The sequence below is a fragment of the Gadus chalcogrammus genome, chromosome 8, assembly GCF_026213295.1.
Source record: "Gadus chalcogrammus isolate NIFS_2021 chromosome 8, NIFS_Gcha_1.0, whole genome shotgun sequence".
Lineage (NCBI taxonomy): Eukaryota > Metazoa > Chordata > Actinopteri > Gadiformes > Gadidae > Gadus > Gadus chalcogrammus.
In genome coordinates, this window is record NC_079419.1 from 25,493,926 (window position 1) to 25,514,783 (window position 20,858).

At 46.2% G+C, this 20,858-nt stretch overlaps 2 protein-coding genes across 5 annotated transcripts in view; one reads left to right on the plus strand and one right to left on the minus strand.

Annotated features, from left to right (window-relative positions):
* Positions 1 to 3,882, plus strand: part of pmpca (peptidase, mitochondrial processing subunit alpha) — a 16,852-nt gene extending 12,970 nt beyond the window's left edge. The window contains exon 13 of one of the 2 annotated variants that reach the window (XM_056597154.1): positions 141 to 3,879. In XM_056597154.1, the coding sequence (XP_056453129.1) occupies positions 141 to 310 (170 nt within the window). In that variant the 3' untranslated portion in view covers positions 311 to 3,879. Of the gene's footprint in view, positions 1 to 140 lie in introns of both variants that reach the window. The other variant, XM_056597153.1, reaches the window with a different exon arrangement.
* On the minus strand, positions 1,991 to 20,804 carry inpp5e (inositol polyphosphate-5-phosphatase E). 3 transcript variants are annotated; one of them, XM_056597150.1, is made up of 11 exons: positions 20,683 to 20,804; positions 19,524 to 20,342; positions 19,004 to 19,127; positions 18,381 to 18,478; positions 18,038 to 18,162; positions 12,190 to 12,309; positions 11,984 to 12,091; positions 10,775 to 10,936; positions 9,218 to 9,333; positions 4,777 to 4,887; positions 1,991 to 4,467 (listed from the first exon to the last, which is right to left on the minus strand). In XM_056597150.1, the coding sequence occupies exons 2-11, from the start codon at positions 20,297 to 20,299 to the stop codon at positions 4,408 to 4,410; spliced, it is 1,800 nt and encodes a 599-aa protein (XP_056453125.1). In that variant the 5' UTR covers positions 20,300 to 20,342; positions 20,683 to 20,804; the 3' UTR covers positions 1,991 to 4,407. The 3 variants fall into 3 exon arrangements, with proteins under 3 accessions (XP_056453125.1, XP_056453126.1, XP_056453124.1); XM_056597149.1 differs by having other exon boundaries at positions 1,992 to 4,467; positions 4,751 to 4,887; XM_056597151.1 differs by lacking the exon at positions 4,777 to 4,887.
* Positions 20,805 to 20,858: the final 54 nt, after the last annotated feature.

Below are 20,858 nucleotides of genomic sequence, written 5' to 3' on the forward strand. Positions count from 1 at the left end.
ACTTCTTTTTAAAATATTATTACGTTTCTTTGGCATGTGATGAGAAAATGTGAGTAAATAATAAACAAATAGCAGGTTTATATAGAAACGTAAATACGCTGTGCTTATGCATGAAGTCAACCCTTTCTTGTCGTTGCCAGGCAACGTTACCACCAGTGACATCAAGCGCGTCACCTCTAAGATGCTGCGCAGCAAGCCGGCGGTGGCGGCACTGGGAGACCTCACGGAGCTGCCCTCCTTCGAACACATCCAGGCCGCCCTGTCCAGCAAGGATGGGCGCCTGCCGCGCACCTACCGCCTGTTCCGGTAGACCCCGCGGACCCCCTCTGCCCCGGACCCCCACCACCATATATGTACATAAACCGTAAAGGGAACCTGGAGACCCACTCACACGACATCTCGCCCCATGCAGAGGGGCTGTGGGGGAGGGGACTTTGTTCTGGAGTCCACCCCAACCAGGAGATGTGGAGAGTATTTCATTTTTTTGTCATTTTTAGTCTGTGTGTACCCAGCTGGAGCCTTTGTCATTTGGGAGGACCTGTTTTTTTTTTTACATTTGGGATTGTTTAACTGGTCACCCCAAATAACAAATGCTGTACCTAGACTTGACGAGCAGAGGACTTCTGAGAACCGAAGCCCCGCATCAATCAGTAGCAATTGTGGTTTGTGTGGTAGTTTTCCCTGTAGGCTTCCTGTTGTGTGATTCAGAGGTTGGTCCTCTATTTAGATGAGCCTTTATCTTCAGTTTGAGGAGGCGGGATAAACAAATTGTTTTCAGTTTTGCCTCTGTTCTTAAAGGAGAGTTAGGTGGTTTGCTCTGATGATACTTGGATTCAGGTCGCCCTCCAGGCAAACTGCTTAATTTGGAGGCTTTCTGTACATTTGGCTCATTGTCGTGCTAAAATACCAGATAAAATGAAAACTTGGAATTTCTCAGTCATCGATTGGTTACCCTGTAAGAATGTTTTATCTCTTCTCAACCCCGCTCGCCATGTTTTGCCTAATGCACATGAACACTGCACATGTATAAACTAACATACGTAGATTGATGTTAGCTTGTAGGTTTATCCAAGCCTATCAATATCTTACTACTATAATGGCAGGCCTGTCGCACCAGTTACTCAAGTTGGTCATATGCGCATTTCCACCGGAGGGTGCGGGTCGGTTCGGTGCGGCTTGGTTGAGTACTGAAGGTGCGGTTCGGCGCAGCTCGGTTACGGCTCGCGTTTCCTCCGCCGACAGTACCCTTATCGTAGGGCGGGGTTTGGCTTAAATCGGGAGCCTCTTTTAATATGTTAGGTAAAAACATCTAATTTGCCGAAATTGAGTGATAGGTTATACAATTAAGAAAAAACAACGTTGGGCCTCTTCATAACTAATATATATATTATTTTAATTCAATAATGTACAATTTTTTGCAAACCTTAATTTTTGGTGCCCCCCCAGGTACTTGGTGCCCTACGCACTCTGCGTACTCTGCGTATAAGGAGCGGCGGGCCTGGGTAAGACGTTATGTTTTTAAACGTAACGCTTCCGCCGTCGAAAAACTCTCCACGGTAAGACGTTCTGTCTATAGACTGTATAAATTGCGATAAAAGAAGGGAAGAGACAATTTCTCACTTCGACAAGCAACGGCAGGTCGTTCATTTTGTCATATAAAAGCTGTTAAATTCAATCATCGCACCGACCGGCATATCCGCACATAAGTCACGTGATATTAAATACAGTGTCCCTATAACACAAAACGAAAACATGTCAAAACAGTATGATGAATTATGTCTACAGAGCCAACACAAGACTACACCACGTTGCTCAAATGTAATATTACTCTCCTTGAGCCTCCCGAAATGTCTTTAAACTTTGTTGCTCAAACTTAATATTACTCTTCTCTTGAGCCTCCCGAAATGTCTTGCAATATTGACATCCCCCTTCTCCCCCTGCAGACTGTTTTAGTTTTATTTTTTCTTACGTTTTGTGTGTATGCTATGTGTGACTGTTGGCTACTGCTGCCTGTCTTGGCCAGGACACTGGCAGAGATGTTTAATCTCAATGATTATTATTTTCAACTAACCAATAGTAGTTGCCTTGCATTTTAAAATGTCAATGCACCTTTCAGCCCTGAATAACAGTAAAAGCTATTTAATATTTGATTTGCATATACTACTTTTTTTAGTGCTTAGCTGCTTTCAGACACACGTGCAAGTCCTGATATTCCACTGATGGGCCGTATGTGTGAACAACATATCCTGACATTTGTACCCTGAAAATCTAATGTATAATACTACCCCCTGAGGTAGTATTTTCTCCGTAGGAAATGTAAATTACCTTAAATGTGAATGAGTAGAAAGTCTGTATTTCTCACACCACTTCAGTGGGCGTGTTGATGACGCTTCTGCATTTCATTGAGTGGCCCCCTAAATGATAATCAGCCTGTTGCCTTTTGTTCGCAGAATGGTTAAAAAATATTTAAATGATGGTACTGCTTTTAAGAGTAAATTGTGGTGAACTAATTTTATACGTTGTAACATTATAGGCAAATTGTTGTATTATGCGCCCAGAATTTAGTAACATTATCGACTGGGGTTTCCACATTATTGCTATGGGTTTAATTACAACCAGAGGTTGAGCGAGCAAAAACTCTAGTAATATTAATTTGGCCATAAATACAATAATTTATTTTAAAAGTCCTGATGTTTTCAAATGCAGGTTGGATGGTTGATAAACTGCCCAGCTGAAGATCACTTTTAAAACCTTTTTATTACATCATGTTACATCAGACAAGTCATAGAAAATAAGTTGGGTCTGGACCAACCCACAGGCACTTTCAGTAGCAGAAGCCAACACACTCTTAGCTAGTTAGTGCCATACCGTACATTATGTGGGGAAGCTGCACAATGACAGTCTGTCTGGGGATAAGAAAGAAGGCAGCCAACTAAAGGTAGAAGTCTGTTTTAACAATCCATGTTTCTTCTTAAGCAAACACTTGCTTCCGAGATACAGTTGCATGTGGCGTCATTCAAGGTCTGAACTACACCAGTTACTTTCCACTGAAACATCCATACGATACCATCTGGGTGTGGGGAGGAGACCTTGGGAAAGACCCAGGACCATGGAGAGATTAGATCAACACTGGCCGGGGATCCCCCCCGTCAGAGCTGGTCAATGTGGCCCAGGAAAGGAAAGTCTGGGGCCCCCTGCTGGAGCTGCTGCCCCCGCGACCCAACCCAGGATGAGCGGTTGTTGAAGATGAGATGAGACGATACAATCTGAAATTAATTTTGTCCTTGAGATTTTACATGTGATGCAGAATTGGTCAACAATCTTTGAAGTATTAGAGTTGAAGGACATGACTTATGCCAGCAAACCATTAAACATCATAGACATTTGTGGTAATGTAAGTATAAGTAAACCTTTGATCGATTAATCTAAATAGTTTTATCCAAGCTCCCATTTGAAGCCAGGTTAATTTCAAGCATTTGGACTGGAATGTAAAATCTCATTAATAGTCACATATGTACCATTTTGGTATCAACGCTCCCCAATAGTATTAAATAAGATAACTGTATATTTACCATTTAACCCCAATGAAAATGGCATTATTCAAAGCACTATCATTAGGGAAACAAGTTTAACATTACGGGTTATAATCACCCTCAGTTCATTTATAAACCTTAAATACATTTTTTTTTTTGTCTCTTATTAAAAACGTACAAAATCCTTACAAACCCAATACAAACACACCAAGCCTTGAAGGGTTAATCATAAGCAAGTTGTGGTGTATATAAAGCCCAGCCTGTTGTGTCAGCAGACCCCTGGGCTGTCTGACCTCAAGGTCCCTGCCCTCAAAGCACAGCCAGCCTCCACCAGGCCTCTCTCCCTCACCCTCCACCAGGATTCCACCAGGCCTCTCTCCCTCAGGCCTCCACCAGGCTTCCCCCAGGCCTGCCTTCCTCAGGCCTCCACCAGGCCTTTCTCCCTCAGGCTCCACTAGAGGGTGCCCTACTCCCGCCAGACCTTGTCAGTGCTAACAGTTATTTTTGTTATCTTTGCAAATGTGAACGTCTCCATCTGCAGACGTTGAACATAGTTGTGTCTGATTTTCTGGGGGACTTTGTCTTCATGTGTTTCTGGTTTAAAACAGACAATAAATACAGACTGCATACCCACAGTCTCCCTGCCTTCGCCTGGCCGGCCCGATGTCTGTCTTGGTGTCACATGACACACAGACCGGTTTGAAGACCCGATTGTATCGGTCACATTGCTGGAGTTAAAGTCTGGGTGGGAGGTGAGTCAACGTCTGTGGGTGGGGGGTAAGGTGGAGTCGGAGGCGCTCAGGAGACGGAGCAGATGGTGCTGCTGCTGTTCTGGCTCTTCATCACCTCCCTCCTCTTCAGCTCCCGAGTTATCCTACGCCTGATCCCCTCCAGGTACAAGCCCCGGTCGAACTGCCCCGCGCCCAGAGGAATACTGAGAGAGAGAGAGAGAAAAAAAAGACATTCAAAGGACCAATCACAGTTTGCTACAGAGACATCTGGCTGGACCAGTGGTATGAGACACTAGATGGACCAGTGGTAAGAGACACTAGATGGACCAGTGGTAAGAGACACTAGATGGACCAGTGGTAAGAGACACTAGCTGGACCAGTGGTTAGAGACAAAGTTGTTGTAGGATCTAGATATTCCTTTTCATCCAATAAAGCTTCATATTTATTAAGTTTTCCATCTTGAGGTTGTTTCATTTGAGAGCTCACTTGTCCCTCCCTGGCCTCAGCTTGACCTGGAAGACCCCCACCACGGGCCGATGGTCCGAGGTCTTCAGGGTGGAGCAGCTGCTGTATTTCACCACCTGGATGTCCTCCGCCTGCCGGCTGCGGAACAGGATGCGGTCCTGCAGAACCAGGGTGGGCTTCATTCTTACCAAACAGGATTCATCATAATAGTTATAATAAATATAACCGCAAGCGGTGATTAACGGGGTCCGAGGGAAATTAAAAGTCAAGAACACACTAATGGAAGATATATAAATATAACATAATTGTCCTAATTAAGGAAAAATGTTCCACTTATAAACCTGAACTGCAGCCTCATTCACATGGTCAAAATGTATATTGATAAGCACACAACATCCAGAAAACTCAAAGCACACATTTCTCAAATGAATTAAGGGCTCTCTTCAAAGCATATAACTGAAAAATCTTTGAAATTCAAGGGGGAAATTAAACATTTGTAGTCAAGAACACTAACGGAAGAAACATAAATATGTCAGTTAATAATGAAGGAAAAATGGTTAACGAAGAAGTTCCCCTTAATGCCAGTCCGATTCTTGGAAACTAATGAGCCAGAATGTTGATTGCCTGATGAATTTCAGGTGCTGTTCAATGTTGTGTTTCTTAAATGAGTGGCAATGACAGAATGTCATGTTCAGCTTGTTCATAATGCTCTAATCAGGATTCAAACTCTCAAGCCACTAACATTCCTGAACTGCAAGAAGCCCATTCACATGGTGAAAATGTCGATTGATAAGCGCACAACATCAAGAAAACTCCAAGCAGACATTTCACAGATCTGAAAATTTGCACTGTTAATGGTATCCACCTAATGATAGCCGTATGGTAGTTATACAATAACAAAATGGTCACATAGGCAAAAGGCTTTTCTATGAAATTGTGGGAAAAGTAAACATTTTTAGAGCAGAAGACCAGGGTGAAAAAGATGCATCTGATTTAAGAGATTAATATGATGAAAGAATTTTGAGTCCAGGTCAATCTAGAGTTCATAATTTTTTTAAATGGCGCAACCTTTGGGTGCAGTACCATAATTTGGGTATATTAGTAGTGGGGGGTATTGGTATCCAACTAATAATAGTCATGTTTTTTTATACAATAACAAAATGGTCATATAAGAAAAATGGGCTAACTGCTCCAACTTTAGTGGCCAATATTTATCAAATGGAACTAAGTAAAACAGCCTTTGAAACTTTTTTATCATGTTTAGCTTTAATATGAAATTGTGGGAAAGTAGATTTAAAAAATTCAGAAAGAATTTTGTGTCAAGGTCAATCTGGTGAGGAGAAATAAGCTTAATTCATGATTTTTTTTACTGTACCACAAATTTGGGTTCATGGGTAGAGGGGGTTATTGATAAGCATACCTGCAAATTTCAAGAGTTTTCGACTTACGGTATAGGCTGCAGTATGACTTTTACAGAATTTGAGGGGAAAAAAACACGTTACAGAAACAATAGGTGCCAAGCAGCTTCGCTGCTCGGACCCCTAATAATAAGTTATTTTATTTAGAGAGTGTTTGTCTGGATCCTCAATCGAATATCAAATATTGAAAAGGTTCCTATTGAGAATGAAGGAATGTATGAGGGATGCTTTCTTAGATGAGGTGGATTGCTCGATCTACAGCGGGACTCTTAAGCCCAGTTCAGACCAAAGATTCACCTTGCAACGGCTTGCAACGAGAACGTTTTAGAACGTCGCAGGGGCGGTGTGAACGGGTCGTTGCAAGGAGTTGCAAGGAATCGCCAGAGATTGAACATGTCAAATCGCAAGGTGCAGTTTTAGAACGCGGCGATTTAACTATTTCTCTTCAGCTAATCACAGCACAGAACAACTTGTACGTCACAGCCTTACTCCGTCCCAGTACCGTACTGTCAGCTCCAGCATAAAAATATCCGATTTAAATATCCGATATCCGGAGAATAACAAAACACAGTAACTCTACCCTACTCTCAAGCTAAATAAAAATACAACTAATTGCAAACCTAACTAATCACAAACCTAACTAATCTAACCTAACCTACGCAAATGATGCTGTTGCGGCTCTCAGCTGTGCCAGAGCGTTCACAGTTGCTAGGGAAACCACCTAGCGTTGCAGCCCGTTGCAGCGCGTTGCAGCCAGTGTGAACGGCCCAGTTTTAGAACGTCGCAGCCCGTCTCGTCGCAAGGATCCACAAGGAGTTGCGAGTTGCAAGCCGTTGCAAGGTGAATCTTTGGTCTGAACTGGGCTTTAGTAGACGGAGGCAGAGACAGACTGGAGGTCTTTATGTCGTTTCAGGGCACACAGGAGTAACTGTGATATCATTCACTTCTGCACAAACGCACACGCACACTTGATCCATGTAACGCCGTGGAACGAAATAGAATATTTTTCGACTTGCGACAATGTTTACTCTAACGGAAGAGGTAAGGCTGTACCATTATCTGCCTGACAGAAAAAACTGTATCATATAGGGGAATTCATAACAGTCATTCATAACAATAAATCCATTAGTGCAAAGGTTCACATTTATGCCCCAGCTGTTATTCATAGTAGATAGATACTGATAAAATATACCATGATACTTCCTTTTTGTGTGGGAGTATGCTCTTTTGGAACTGCGCGAACACACCAAGCGCGTACCTCGCGTACCATGTACGCGCGTAACGCAGCTAAAATGTTGCTTGACCATTTTGTGTCAAAAATGGTCAGATACGCGCGTACGCATACGCGCGTAGATGAGACCGCCCCACCCCCCCCCCCCCCCCCCCCCCCCAGCCTGTGGCTGCGCTGGATTTAGGAGTCCGAGGAAGGAAACCCAAACGCCGCTGTGTTTGGGTGGATGATAGAGCTTGGATCGGGTTAGATTAAATAATCTCGGATATAAATAACAATAATCGGGTTAAATAACTTCACATGGTGTGTCTGGTGTGTTTCCAGCATTCGTAGTGTTGATCAGCAGAGAAATAGTCCGCCAAGACGTTGAGGTTGCTTAGCAATCAGAGACTCTGTCCATGCAAGTGAACGGAGCGTCACTCTTCGTCATAACTATCAAACCAAACATCCTTCACATTCACCGAGCGAACATTATGAAAGTAAAATGCACATTTCTCGCTAGAAATGTTTCCATAAACGCATTTAATGGCGTAACTATGTTACTATTTCCACCCAAAATAAAGAAAGTTGCCGGCCGTGGCTGCCATGGACATGGCTGCGCTGGAGTCCGAGGTAGGAAACCCAAACGCCGTCGTGTTTGGGTGATAGAGTTTAGATCGGATTAGATTAAATAATCTCGGATATAAATAACAATAATCTGGTTAAATAACTTCACATGGTGTGTCTGGTGTGTTTCCAGCATTCGTAGTGTTGATCAGCAGATATATAGTCCGCCAAGACGTTGAGGTTGCTTAGCAATCAGAGACTCTGTCCATGCAAGTGAACGGAGCGTTCACTCTTCGTCATAACTATCAAACCAAACATCCTTCACATTCACCGAGCGAACATTATGAAAGTAAAATGCACATTTCTCGCTAGAAATGTTACCATAAACGCATTTAATGGCGTAACTATGTTACTATTTCCACCCAGAATAAAGAAAGTTGACGGCCGTGGCTGCCATGGACATGGCTGCGCTGGAGTCCGAGGTAGGAAACCCAAACGCCGTCGTGTTTGGGTGATAGAGTTTAGATCGGATTAGATTAAATAATCTCGGATATAAATAACAATAATCTGGTTAAATAACTTCACATGGTGTGTCTGGTGTGTTTCCAGCATTCGTAGTGTTGATCAGCAGATATATAGTCCGCCAAGACGTTGAGGTTGCTTAGTAACCAGAGACTCTGTCCATGCAAGTGAACGGAGCGTTCCCTCTTCGTCATAACTATCAAACCAAACATCCTTCACATTCACCGAGCGAACATTATGAAAGTAAAATGCACATTTCTCGCTAAAAATGTTTCCATAAAAGCATTTAATGGCGTAACTATGTTACTATTTCCACACAGAATAAAGAAAGATGTCGGCCGTATGCTTCTGTCCAAGCTCACTACTCTCTGCCAGTGACGTCGGGTCAAGCTCAACGCTGATTGGCTATTGCGGCGCGTATGAGCGTAAAAAGTTCAATTTTTTGAACTCCTCGCGTACGCGCGTATATGTACGCGCGTATATGTACGCGCGTATATGTACGCGCGTATATGTACGCGCGTATATATACGCGCCTCATACGCCCCTAACGCGAGTACAATGTTGCTTATACGCATGTAACGCGTGTACGCGTCTCATACGCGCGTAAACCAATGGTTCCCTATGGAAAAATTGCCGATTTTATACGCGTCGTACGCGAGTAACGCGCTTGGTGTGTTCGCACCTTAAGTCCAGATGCATAGTACCGGTGTATATATGCATGACAGCTTTGTTGGAGCAATGTATAACGGTTCTACAGGGTTAGGGTGTTACCGTGTAGGACGGCGTCCTCTGCTTGGACGTGGTGTCGTAGGCGTCACAGCCGATGTCAAACTTGTACGTTGGGAGAAAGTGGATGGAGGCCTCCTGGAAGCCCTTAAAGATGGAGCCTGATGGGTCAGAACGGGGGCACAATACAAACCAGATGAACATAGATCTTAATGGAATAAACAATGAGTGGTTCCTTAAAGGAGACATATTATGGTGTTTTCCCAACAAGTAAACATAGTATTTGAGTTCCAGAAAACATGTTTTTGAAGCTGTTTGCTGGAAATAGCTTTTAGGTAATAAAATATCGTCTACCGCTATTCCCCTCTGTTTCAGTCCCTTCAGAATGCGCTGTTTCTGGTGTCTGTAGCGTTGATGCAAATGAGCTGCTGCCCATTGACCAATGAGCTGTCAGACTGAACCACAGCATGGAGGAGAAGGGATTGTTGCCGTTTGCTGATTCCTGGAGCTCTATATCTATATAATATAATATACAGTATTTATATAATCTAAAATCACGGCCAAAATCTATGTGCGCCTCGGATGATATTATGAATAATGACTGTGTATGATGTCTCTGGTACTTCCACAGATAAAGACTCATAGTGGGAGATATCTCGGCCATGGTTGAGAAGAATTGGGGGGAAGGATCTTTGGCATTGACTCTCTGAAGTCCATGAACCGCGACATGGAGAAGAAAAGGATTGTACTGCCTCCGAGCTCCCCGCGCCGGAGCTGCCGGACTGCAGTCCGGCCGCCGTCGAAGCCGTCCGGCCGCAGTCCGGCAGCTCCGGCGGTGTACTCAGGGAGCTGAACTGGCGCCGAAGCTAGGTGGCAGCTCCAGCGGACTAGCAGCTCCGGCTGGGGTAGCTCGGCGGCAGTCCGGCAGCTCAGCTCCGGGAGTACAATCCCTTTCTACTCCATGTCTCCTCCTACCGACTTCCCTTCGGCGGCAGCTCCGGCGGGGTGAGCTCGGCGCCAGAGAAAGGGATTGTACTCCCGGAGCTTAGCTGCAGGGCTAGCGCCGAGTTCCCCCCGCCGGAGCTGCTCGTCCGCTGGTCCACAAAATCTTAGCGATGCTCTGATTGGAGGGGAGTGGGGAAGTGGGAGGTAATATTCAAATGTGCCCCCTTCCTACGTAGGAGGGGGCGCCGAAACTGACTCGCTCGTTTGGTAGCTGGAGGCGGGCTGCTTCCAGAAATGCATAGCTCACTCAAAAAATCATGTACAGACTTATTTCAAAGTTTGTATGCGTGTGGGAGCACCAAATACCCACAACACCCAAAATCCCAGGAAAAGTGCTGTTTTCATAATATGTCCCCTTTAACGTTCTCAGTCAGAGTTTGGATTTTACAGGCTTTAAATGAACGTGGCTGAAGAGAAAATATCATCCTCCCTCTGTAGGATGATAACATTCAAATGCTTCTACTAAGATTACCTCAATATTGTTTTTCTGATATACAAGTATTGGGGAAGCAAAGCATCACGATACTCAAATGAATCCGGTGTTCGGAGAGACCCATGTCTGGTGTGTGTGTGCATGTGCTTGTGTGTGTGTCATACCCTCCCTCATCTCCTTAGAGAGCTGGTCGTGCTGCAGCAGAGGGTTCATGTCGGGGTCATCCTGCCGGGTGATGATGGCCTCCACTGCGGGCCGATCCTTGCTTAGCCGGAAGTTGAAATCACCGAACCAGAACACCTCATCAAATCTGGTGGTAACGTCGGCTGCGACAACAACAAACACAGCCCATGAGCATCAGGTACGTTTGACATTGGTCTTGAAAAAGGTTGTTGCATGTTATCCTGCTGCTGGTGACTACAGAAACTAAGAACTTTTATGTTTAGAATTGCAGTTGGTAGTGTTCATTTGAACTCTCCGTTGTTAGTAAGTGGTCATTCAAGCCAGAATAGATAACCAGGTGTGAAAAAGTCACAACTCTCCTCAGTTTTGGCTGTTTTATAGATTTCCGCAAGAGACTCAAGACTCACATGTTCAGAGATTACCTAGACTCTGCATAGCATCCGCCCTTGTACTTTAAAATAGTACTTAGCATTGTGTAGAGACTATTCCTAGCTATCTTTGTTTTATAAGGGGAATGGGTTAACCTAACAATTGTTAGTGCTTGACACTTGGTTCCATGAACATACTGTATCAACAGTGATATATATATACTTATTGTAAGACCCTAAATCTAAATGTGTTCATCACATTCCCCGTTGATGGTGTTAGTATACCGAGAGACCTGCAGGCCACAGAGCGGCAGCGCTGGTGTTGGTGGTGATGATGGTAGGGGCGTTGGTTGTGATTGTAAGGGTGTAGGTGGTGGGATTGATGGTAGGGGTGGTGGTGATGTTAGGGGTGGTAGGGGTGGAGGTGGTGGTGATGGTAGGGGTGGTGATGGTGATGTTAGGGGTGGTAGGGGTGGAGGTGGTGGTGATGGTAGGGGTGGTGGTGGTGATGGTGGTGGTGTAGGGGTGATGGTGGTGATGGTAGTGGTGGTGGTGGTGATGGTAGGGGTGCTGATGGCGGTAGGGGTGGTTGTGGTGATGGTAGTGGTGGTGATGGTGGTGGTGGTGGTGATGGTAGTGGTGATGATGGTAGGGGTGGTGGTGTTGATGGTAGTGGTGGTGGAGGCGGTAGTGGTGGTGGTGGTGATGGTAGGGGTGGTGGTGGTGGAGGTGATGGTAGGGGTGGTGGTGGGGGTGGTGATGGTAGGGATGGTGCTGGTGAGGGTAGGGCTGGTGGTGGTGTCAGTATGCAGAGAGACTTACAGGCCACAGAGCGGTACGGGTTGGTGTCCGGCAGGCCTTTGGGGAGAGCGAGAGCTTCGATGATCTTGTTGTAATCTAAAATCCTCTCGTAAACTTTGGCATCTCCGGCTAAAATAAAAAAATGAATTTATAACCATCAGAATCATCACCAACAGATCCTGAATGTTCTGAATCTTAAAGGAAACTAAGTAGCTTATTGTTCTCACAGGTGAAGTGGGAGGTGATGAAGAGGAATGATGTGCCGAAGAAGGTGAAGCCCACCCCCACTGCCCCCTTGGTCTTGATCTGAGAGAAGATCCTGGTGGTGACTGTGGCGTGCTCCACCTCTGTGTGGACAAAACATTCCAGGGAGGTCATAGGTCCACAAGGGTCATAGGTCAACCATCTGAGGCAGTGGAGATTAACGTAGGTTAAGGTAAGCCTTGGAAAATAACTAGATGAGGAATTTGACATGACCCTCTCCTACTCCCAATTTGTAACTGACTGTGAGGCACTAGTAACAGCCTCACTGTGAAGCACTAGTAACTGCCTCCATGTGGAGCACTAGTAACTGACTCACTGTGGAGCACTAATAACTGACTCACTCATTATCGGATAAAGAAACGAATAAGACCTCAACCAGACTTTTAAAAAGCATGTAAACACCTTTACCCGATCTACTTCGGACCAAAATCGGTACATCACCGGACAAGCGAGATTGGATAAGAACACCTAGATAACTCAATCATAGTCCGGTTTCTACCTGCATGTAAACCCACGTCGGATTTCGCGTTCTGCGCATGCTCGAGATCTTGCGGCCGGGGGGCGTGAGCCGGAAGTAGAAGGAGACGGTAGTCGTGTTGTTGTCGCCATAGACATATAAACAATTCAGATTTCTTTCTAATTATAAATATTAAATTATTTCTTTATATGTTTATGGTTGTCGCCGTCGGAAAACGAAAAACTGCGATTTATTAAAAAGGTGACGCAGAAGATGGAGGAAGCTGGTGTCATGCCTTTACCCCCTATAGAGTGGCGAAGTCACGCCTCTTCCGGTAGAGCTCATGGGACCTATGAGATCGAAAAATATGAATGGGTGTCAATGGAGAGAAAATAATTATTTTCTGGTCCCAGTCTTTATATGACCTGGATTACACATATGTTGTTTGTGGATTTGAATGATAATTTTTCATGCAAAGAAAACTAAAAATTTTCGTGAAGAAGATTGATAATTTTAGGTTTTATGTGAGGCCGCTTTGTGAACTACAGCTCTTCGCTGCTCTCGACGCATATGATATACGTCACAACACCCGCACTTGGAACTCGGCACAGAGATGGCGATCTCTCTGCCCCACTTCACCGCTGTTTCCAAGGGGAGGATAAAAGCATCGAAAGAGGTGGAAACCATCATAAGTCGGGGCACGTGCAGAGTTTCAGTTATGCCGATGGGAAGATTGGCGGTCTTCTCCACGCCAGTCGCAGGGAGCGTGACGTCACATACGAGCCGTGTAGTCTTTCTCGTTGTGTTTTCTCTACAGCCTTTATCTGAACAATTGCACAATAAACGGTTGAACTCTTTGCATGAAAAATTATCATTTAAATCCACAAACAACATATGTGTAATCCAGGGCATATAAAGACCGGGACCAGAAAATAATTATTTTCTCTCCATTGACACCCATTCATATTTTTCGATCTCATAGGTCCCATGAGCTCTACCGGAAGGGACGTGACTTCGCCACTCTATAGAGGGATTATCAGTCTAAGTCACTCCCCGCTCTACGCGCATATAATATGCAGAAAGAGACGAGAACGACAAGAGCCGTAAACATGTTGTGCGTGGTATAAAGGTCCCAGCCTTTATACCACGATACTGTAGGGTCTATAGCTTATAACCACGTTGTCTGATTACAGTTTAATTCATTTTCCACAATTTACCAGCTCTCGTTTTGAATAATAATCACCGCGCCATTCGTTTCAATGGGAATCGCGACAGCCTATACTTTCAACATAAAGTGTACATTGAATTAGAAATTCGTCCGAGCCTTTATACCACAGATACTATGGGGTCTATAGCATGTAACCGCTTTTTCTGATTACAGTTTAATGTTATAGTAGTCTGACAACATCGCTAATTAACACCGCAACTGCAAATTAACCACACAGAGATAACCATGGCAACCGGTCAAACAAATGTTCTTTTTGCGATCATTCTGCGCGCCCATCCACCGCGTTGATAGACAAATAATCCCCCTATAAAGTGAAACCCCCTATCATCATCAACATGCAGTACACACTAATAAAGTAGTAACTTCAAGTTTTTTTCTTCTGACGTGTATACGATCTTTATTCATTCATTGCGCCGCGACTGAACTGACGGGGATATTCTCTGATATTATGAATCTTAAAGGCTGCGTCGGATTCTCAGACTCTCTGGTACTTCCACAACAAAGACTCGTAGTGGGGGTTATCTCGGCCATGGTGGAGCAGGAATTGGGGAAACTGAATTTTTGCTTTGACTCTGAAGTCAAGTTTGAACCGTTACATAGGGGAGAAAGGGATTGTTGCCGTATGCGGTACAGCTGTCAGTTCACTTCGGGTCCATGTTATTTCTCTGACGCTCCATTGTTCCGACCTCTCGGTCGTATGCGGACTCCTCCGGCTGGACTTCTCCCGCTGCTCTGCCACCGGAGGAGTGAGAACATCTTGAGAACATGTTTCTCGAATGCCGCCTGTGTTTGTTGTTGCTGGGACGTAGAGGTCAACCGGAAGTGGCTCTATAACCACTTTTTGAAAGGGCTACAGCGCCACCTAGGGTAGCAGATTCAGCCATGCTCCAGCCATTATCCGATCTCTTAAAGGCCATGTACGTTTAGATAATTGACACGGTCCGTTCGAGTAGCAAAATCGGTATAAGGCTTAATCCGATCTAGCTGTCCCATGTAAACACACTAGTAACTGACTGTGAAGCACTAGTAACAGCCTCAATGTGGAGCACTAGTAACTGACTCACTGTGGAGTAGTGTTGGCTCGTTCGTTCGTGAACCGGTTCGAATGAACGAGTCTTTAGGACGAACGAACCGAACCGGTTCGTTCACCGGAAACTCGACTGAACGAACGAAGGAACGAGTTTCCGGTAGCACTAACTCCACTGAGTCTGATTGACTCAGCTGAGAACCGTGCAATGGCGTGCATTCTATGATGCGATTCACCGCTACCGGAAACTAGGCTGATTCGCGAACGACTCCTCCCAGTTCAGTCGAGTTTCCTGTGAATCGATTCACCGGAAACTCGACTGAACTGGGAGGAGTCGTTCGCGAACCGTTTGTTCGTTCAGCCTGGTTTCCGGTAGCGGTAAATCGCATCATGGAATGGACGCCATTGCACGGCTCTCAGCTGAGTTAGTCAGACTCACTGGAGTTAGTGCTACCGGAAACTCGACTGAACGAACAAACGAATGAACAAACGATTCGCGAACGACTCCTCTTGGCGACCTGAATCATGCGAACTGGGTCACGGAAACAAATCATTAAATCCACCACTACTGTGGAGTAGGGCTTTGACTCCGAACTTCGTTATCCGAATATAATTCGAATATCAAAAAATAAATCAAAATTCAAACGAATAGGCAGCCCTTAAAGGTCCCATGACATGCTATTTTATGTATTCTTTAATATAGGTATTAGTGGGCAACTAACACAGTATTCAAAGACGTTCCCGAAATTCAGCCGTGGTGCAGAGTTACAGCCACTCCGAGCCAGTCGCACATTGAGCTTCCCCCAAATGCGCTGTTTTGGTGTCTGTAGCTATAATGCAAATGAGGAGGAGCGAGGCGGGTCAAGGAGGAGGGTGGGGGTGTGGCCCTGAGCAGCTTGCAGCCACGGTACCATGCGCTCTGTTTACAGTGGATGTATCGCAATGGCGAGGCGCACACAGCCTTTAGCCGTGTTCTGTAAATATTCTAGAACACACGGGAGTCCTGGAGCTCTATATCTAAATATTATCATATGGCCTACATAGATATATCATATAATATATATTATCACGGCCAAAAGCTGTGTGAGCCGATATTATGAATCTCAAACGACCTCGTTGGGTTCTCCGATGTTCCTGGTTCTTCAACGTCCTCATCAAAGTGAAGTAGACTGAACCGCGACAAGGAGGAGAAAGGGATCGTTGCCGGTCTTAGGAACCTCCGCCTCCGGCGGTGGTCCCTCAGCGGGGCTCAAGCGGGAGACATTCGCCGCCAACAATCCCTTTCTCCTCCATGTCTTGGTTCATGTGTTTGAGGGAGTCAAAGCCAAAGTTCCTTCCCCCCAATTCATTCTCAACCTTGGCTGAGATAACCCCCAATACAAGTCTCGTTGTAGAAATACCAGAGACGAGAGTCCGACGAGGAAGTGTACAACACTTGCGTTACAGTCCAGGAGCTCTATATCTAAATAATATCATATGATACATAGAAATCTGTATCATTAATACACATTATCACGGCCAAAAGCTGTGTGCGCCTCCAGACGATATTATTAATCACAAACGACTTTGTCGGGTTCTGCAACGTCTCTGGTTCTTCCACTTTCACATCAACCTGAAGTCGACTGAACCGCGCGCTGCCTGCTGCCGGCTGCCCGCTGCCGGGCGATGGTGCCTCGCGGCAACCGGCGGCAAGTCGCAGTTCATGTACTTCAGCGAGTCAAAGCCAAAGTTCCTTTCCCCAATTCCTTCTCAACCATGGCTGAGATAACCCCCAATACGAGTCTCGTTGTAGAAATACCAGAGACGACAGTCCGACGTGTTATGCGCCATATAACACCAAAAGCAGAACGGTTATCCAAATAATAAGGAAGTGTACAACATTTGCGTTACAGTCCTGGAGCACTATATCTAAATAATATCATATAATACATAGAAATCTATATCATTTAATACATATTATCACGGCCAAAAGCTGTGTGCGCCTCCAGACGATATTATGAATCACAAACGACTTTGTCGGGTTCTGCAACGTCTCTGGTTCTTCCACTTTCACATCAACCCGAAGTCGACTGAACCGCGCGCTGCCTGCTGCCGGCTGCCCGCTGCCGGGCGATGGTGCCTCGCGGCAACCGGCGGCATGTCGCAGTTCATGTACTTCAGCGAGTCAAAGCCAAAGTTCCTTTCCCCCAATTCCTTCTCAACCATGGCTCAGATAACCCCCACAACAGTCTCGTTGTGGAAATACAAGACACGTCAAAGAACCGGCAAGAAACACTTGCGTAACAGTGTGTGTATTCACACACACACACACACACACACACACACACACACACACACACACACACATGTGGCGCTCGCACGGTCGAGTCTCATTGGCGGGCCAACGTCTCTGGGCGGGCCAGGCAGAGTAAGGGGAGGAGCTGAGATTCTTGGTGACGTCATGAATACAGACATTCCAAATCAGCGCACTTGAGCCTCCATTTTTTCCAAAGGCGAGCAGAACAGCTAGTGCTCGTTTTACACCAAACGCAAGTTTTAGCCACTGGGGGACCATAGGCAGGCTAGGGGAACTCATATTTATGTTAGAAAACCTCATAAATTGTGATTTTCATGTCATTGGACCTTTAAGAACCTTTTATGGCCAGGCCAAGAGGGAGAGACGTCGGAGAACCCGACGCAGTCTATTCATAATATTGTAATGACCACGGAAGAGGCAGTGAATGAAGTATTGATTAGACAGCGATTTATTAGAAACGTAATAAACCGTTGGAACACGCAAGAGCGGTAACCATAGCAACGTGGTAAACAAACCTCGCAAAGCCCAACCCAGGTCTTACTGAAGGCATTCAATGGTCAAAATATTATTAATAAATATTCAAATATATTCGATTATTAATATTAAAAAACAAACATATTTCGAATATGATTTTTGGGCAAAGGTCAAAGCCCTACTGTGGAGCACTAGTAACTGCCTCACTGTGAAACACTAGTAACTGACTCACTGTGGAGCACTAGCACTAGTACTACTAACTGAAACTGTGATAGCCAGAATCACCAAACATGTCAACCGGGCCTTTGTGTGGCAACAGCACCACTGACCTGAGCAGAACCAGATGAGGTCCCTCCTGACGAAAACAGTGAGGTACAGGACACCGTGCGCGGCGGCATACAGCATGACGTAGTAGGGTCCCAGGGTCTCCTGGAGCCGCACCTCCCACTCTCTCCTGTTGGACAACATAACCCCAGCATCAGAGACCCAGAATGTTTTACAACATTACCCCAGAGACCAGTCTCCTGTGGACCAACACAACACGAGAGACCAGTTTCCTTGGGTGCAACACAACACAACACCAGAGACCAGCCTCCTGGGGTACAACACAACACAACCCCTGAGATCAGTCTCCTGTTGACCCCAGTCTCAGTGTGTGGGTTGCCCTCCTACCTGTCGGGACAGCCTTCCTGCACGCCGATAACGTAGACGTCTTGTGCCAATTCAGAGTCTGCGGGAAGCAGCAGATCGTCCAAGTTGTTCGGAAGCCCCTGAGGAATAATAAAATCCAGACTTTACACTTGACTTAGTCTGGGCCTGTGATGGTTCTTGGGTAATAAGTCTGTTGTGTAGTGCTGCACAACAGTTGACGGTGTATGCAGCTCGAACTTGCCGGCACCCTTTCAGTCGTCTCACTACCCCAACGGAGGAGTACTGCGAGACGAGTACACTTGACTTAGTCTGGGCCTTTGATGGTTCTTGGGTAATAAGTCTGTTGTGTAGTGCTGCACAACAGTTGACGGCGTATGCAGCTCGAACTTGCCGGCACCCTTTCAGGCGTCTCACTACCCCAACGGAGGAGTACTGCGAGACGAGTACGGCTCAATACGGCTCAATACGGATCACGCCAACTTTTTGCGGTGGAAACGCGACCTGTGCAGCACCTTTGCGGACTGAACCGACCCGCAACCTCCGGTGGAAATGCGCCATAATGACTACTTGTCTGACTACATGTCTGTCGTATTGGTAGCAGAGGGAGGAGGTTGGAAGGGGACAGACCCAGGCGGCCCTGGTACCTTCTCTCCCTGCATGTTCCAGGTGGCTACATAGATGCCCAGCCTCCTGTCAGGGAAGTAGCGGTCCAGCTCTTCTGCCCCCAGCAGGGCTCCGCTCCCCAGCACGCTGCCCTCAAGAAAGCTCCTGGAGGGGACAGCAGGAAACATCAGCCATACAAAACATAACGGACTGCTGAGGTGTGCTTCAAAAGGGGGACACATGCTGCTATGCTATGCCATGCTGAAAATTAGTGGGTTGTTAGAGAGGGATAAGGGTTGCTGCTCCTGCTGTTGACGAGTCAAGATCAATCCCTTTACCAAGTCCTTGATCGCTGCAAAAGTAGCAAGCATCTTCCCTGAGCCCGCGTTAATCCCCTGTTTCTCTCTCCCTCGTTATCTTCACCCTGACAGAGATAAGAACCTCACGCCCACACGGTTCTTATGAGACGATTCCAAATCATTGGTGCTGAACTCACGAAGAGAAAAGAAGAAGACGAAAGCAAGACGTCAACTGACGGCCCTGCTGTCTTGTGGTTCCTACCTGTTCCTCACGTCCTGAGGCCTGATGGGGTTGAGCACGCTGAAGGTGGACCTCATGGAGTTGACCGAGGAATTGTCTGACACCATGTTGTCCAGGAGCCGGCTGTCGCTCAGGTTCCGGTGTAGCCTCGGTCCGTCCGGGCGGTTCCGGTCCACCTTGTTAGATGTCCGTAGGGAGGCGGCAGCAAAACTCTTCTCCAGCGCCGGCAGTGGCCCGATGGGATGCACCGGGGACAGCCAGAGCTTGGAGGACCGGTTGCGGGGCTCCGACAGGTGGTTCTGCTGTGGTCTCTCATCGTACTCAGAGAGACTGTGGCCCCGCCCTCGAAAGACTGGGGACCCCGTGGGAAGACTGGCCAGGGGCCCCGCCCCGTTTGAGCTTTGTCTGCTACTGAGGGTGGCTGCGTCGCCGAGAACAAAGTCCCTTGGACCAGGAACTCTCAGGTCCTCTTTGAGGGAGTCGGTGGAGGAGCCTGTCTCGGTGGGATCGCTCAGACTCTCCTGGCTGTTTCGCAGTCTCCTGGTTCTCAGACTGTCATCCTCGGAGCAGTGCTTGCCGATCTTTGACAACTTGGGCGGTGGCCGTGGCTGGTAGGGGTTGACGGTTCCCTGGACGTATCGAGAAGCATGAGGGGGTTTGGAGGTGTGGTTCACATCCACCTGGGAGGCTTTGGACGACCTGTTGTCATTGGCTGCTGGGTCAGCCTTACTGGGGGCTCCACACAGACGAGGAGCCACGGGGGGGTGGGAGCGGATCTCCTCCCAAGACTCAGTCATCCTCACGTTTTTTCCATGGATTATAATTCCCTTTGTTCATATCCTAGAAAAATCCGAAACACAAACCAGTTACAATTGAAACAGGCCATCCCACTACTACCACATTACTAATAGCAACACTAATAACGTCATTGCAAATCACAAGCACGAAATGTCCCCTTAAGACATCACATACCCTATTGCAACAATAATTCGCTTCCTTTGACCCGTTTGGTAAAATTAACATTACATTAATTTATTATTATTACATTAGAAGGAGGATTAGCAATAGAAACAGGGTCCATGCTAGGCTAGCTCTAAAAGCTAATATTATCAATCGACCAAAGTTGGGAGACACCGTAGAAAGCAAAGGGATACCAATGGCAAACGTCGATCTAGATTACCTTAAAAATTACGGCCCATAAACCAGTATCCTACATCTTTTCGTCTTTTCGTGTTAGCAATCAGATTAGCAATGTGTTAGCCTGACGTCAGCTTCCTTAGCAACGTTTGACAACAAAGCTGTTACAAAGATAGGCTCGCCGGTGAGGAGAGCATGCGTCACAGTGCCCTCTGCTGC

What these genes read in the sequence shown, in the direction of transcription:
- inpp5e (XM_056597149.1), bottom strand. Translation starts at nt 20,299, where the DNA reads ATGACTGAGTCTTGGGAGGAGATCCGCTCCCACCCCCCCGTGGCTCCT. An exon ending in CCTCAGGACGTGAGGAACAG is followed by an intron (nt 19,128 to 19,523) that starts GTAGGAACCACA and finishes TGTCCCCTCCAG; the next exon opens with GAGCTTTCTTGAGGGCAGCG. An exon ending in CCCGTACCGCTCTGTGGCCT is followed by an intron (nt 10,937 to 11,983) that starts GTAAGTCTCTCT and finishes TTGTTGTCGCAG; the next exon opens with CCGACGTTACCACCAGATTT.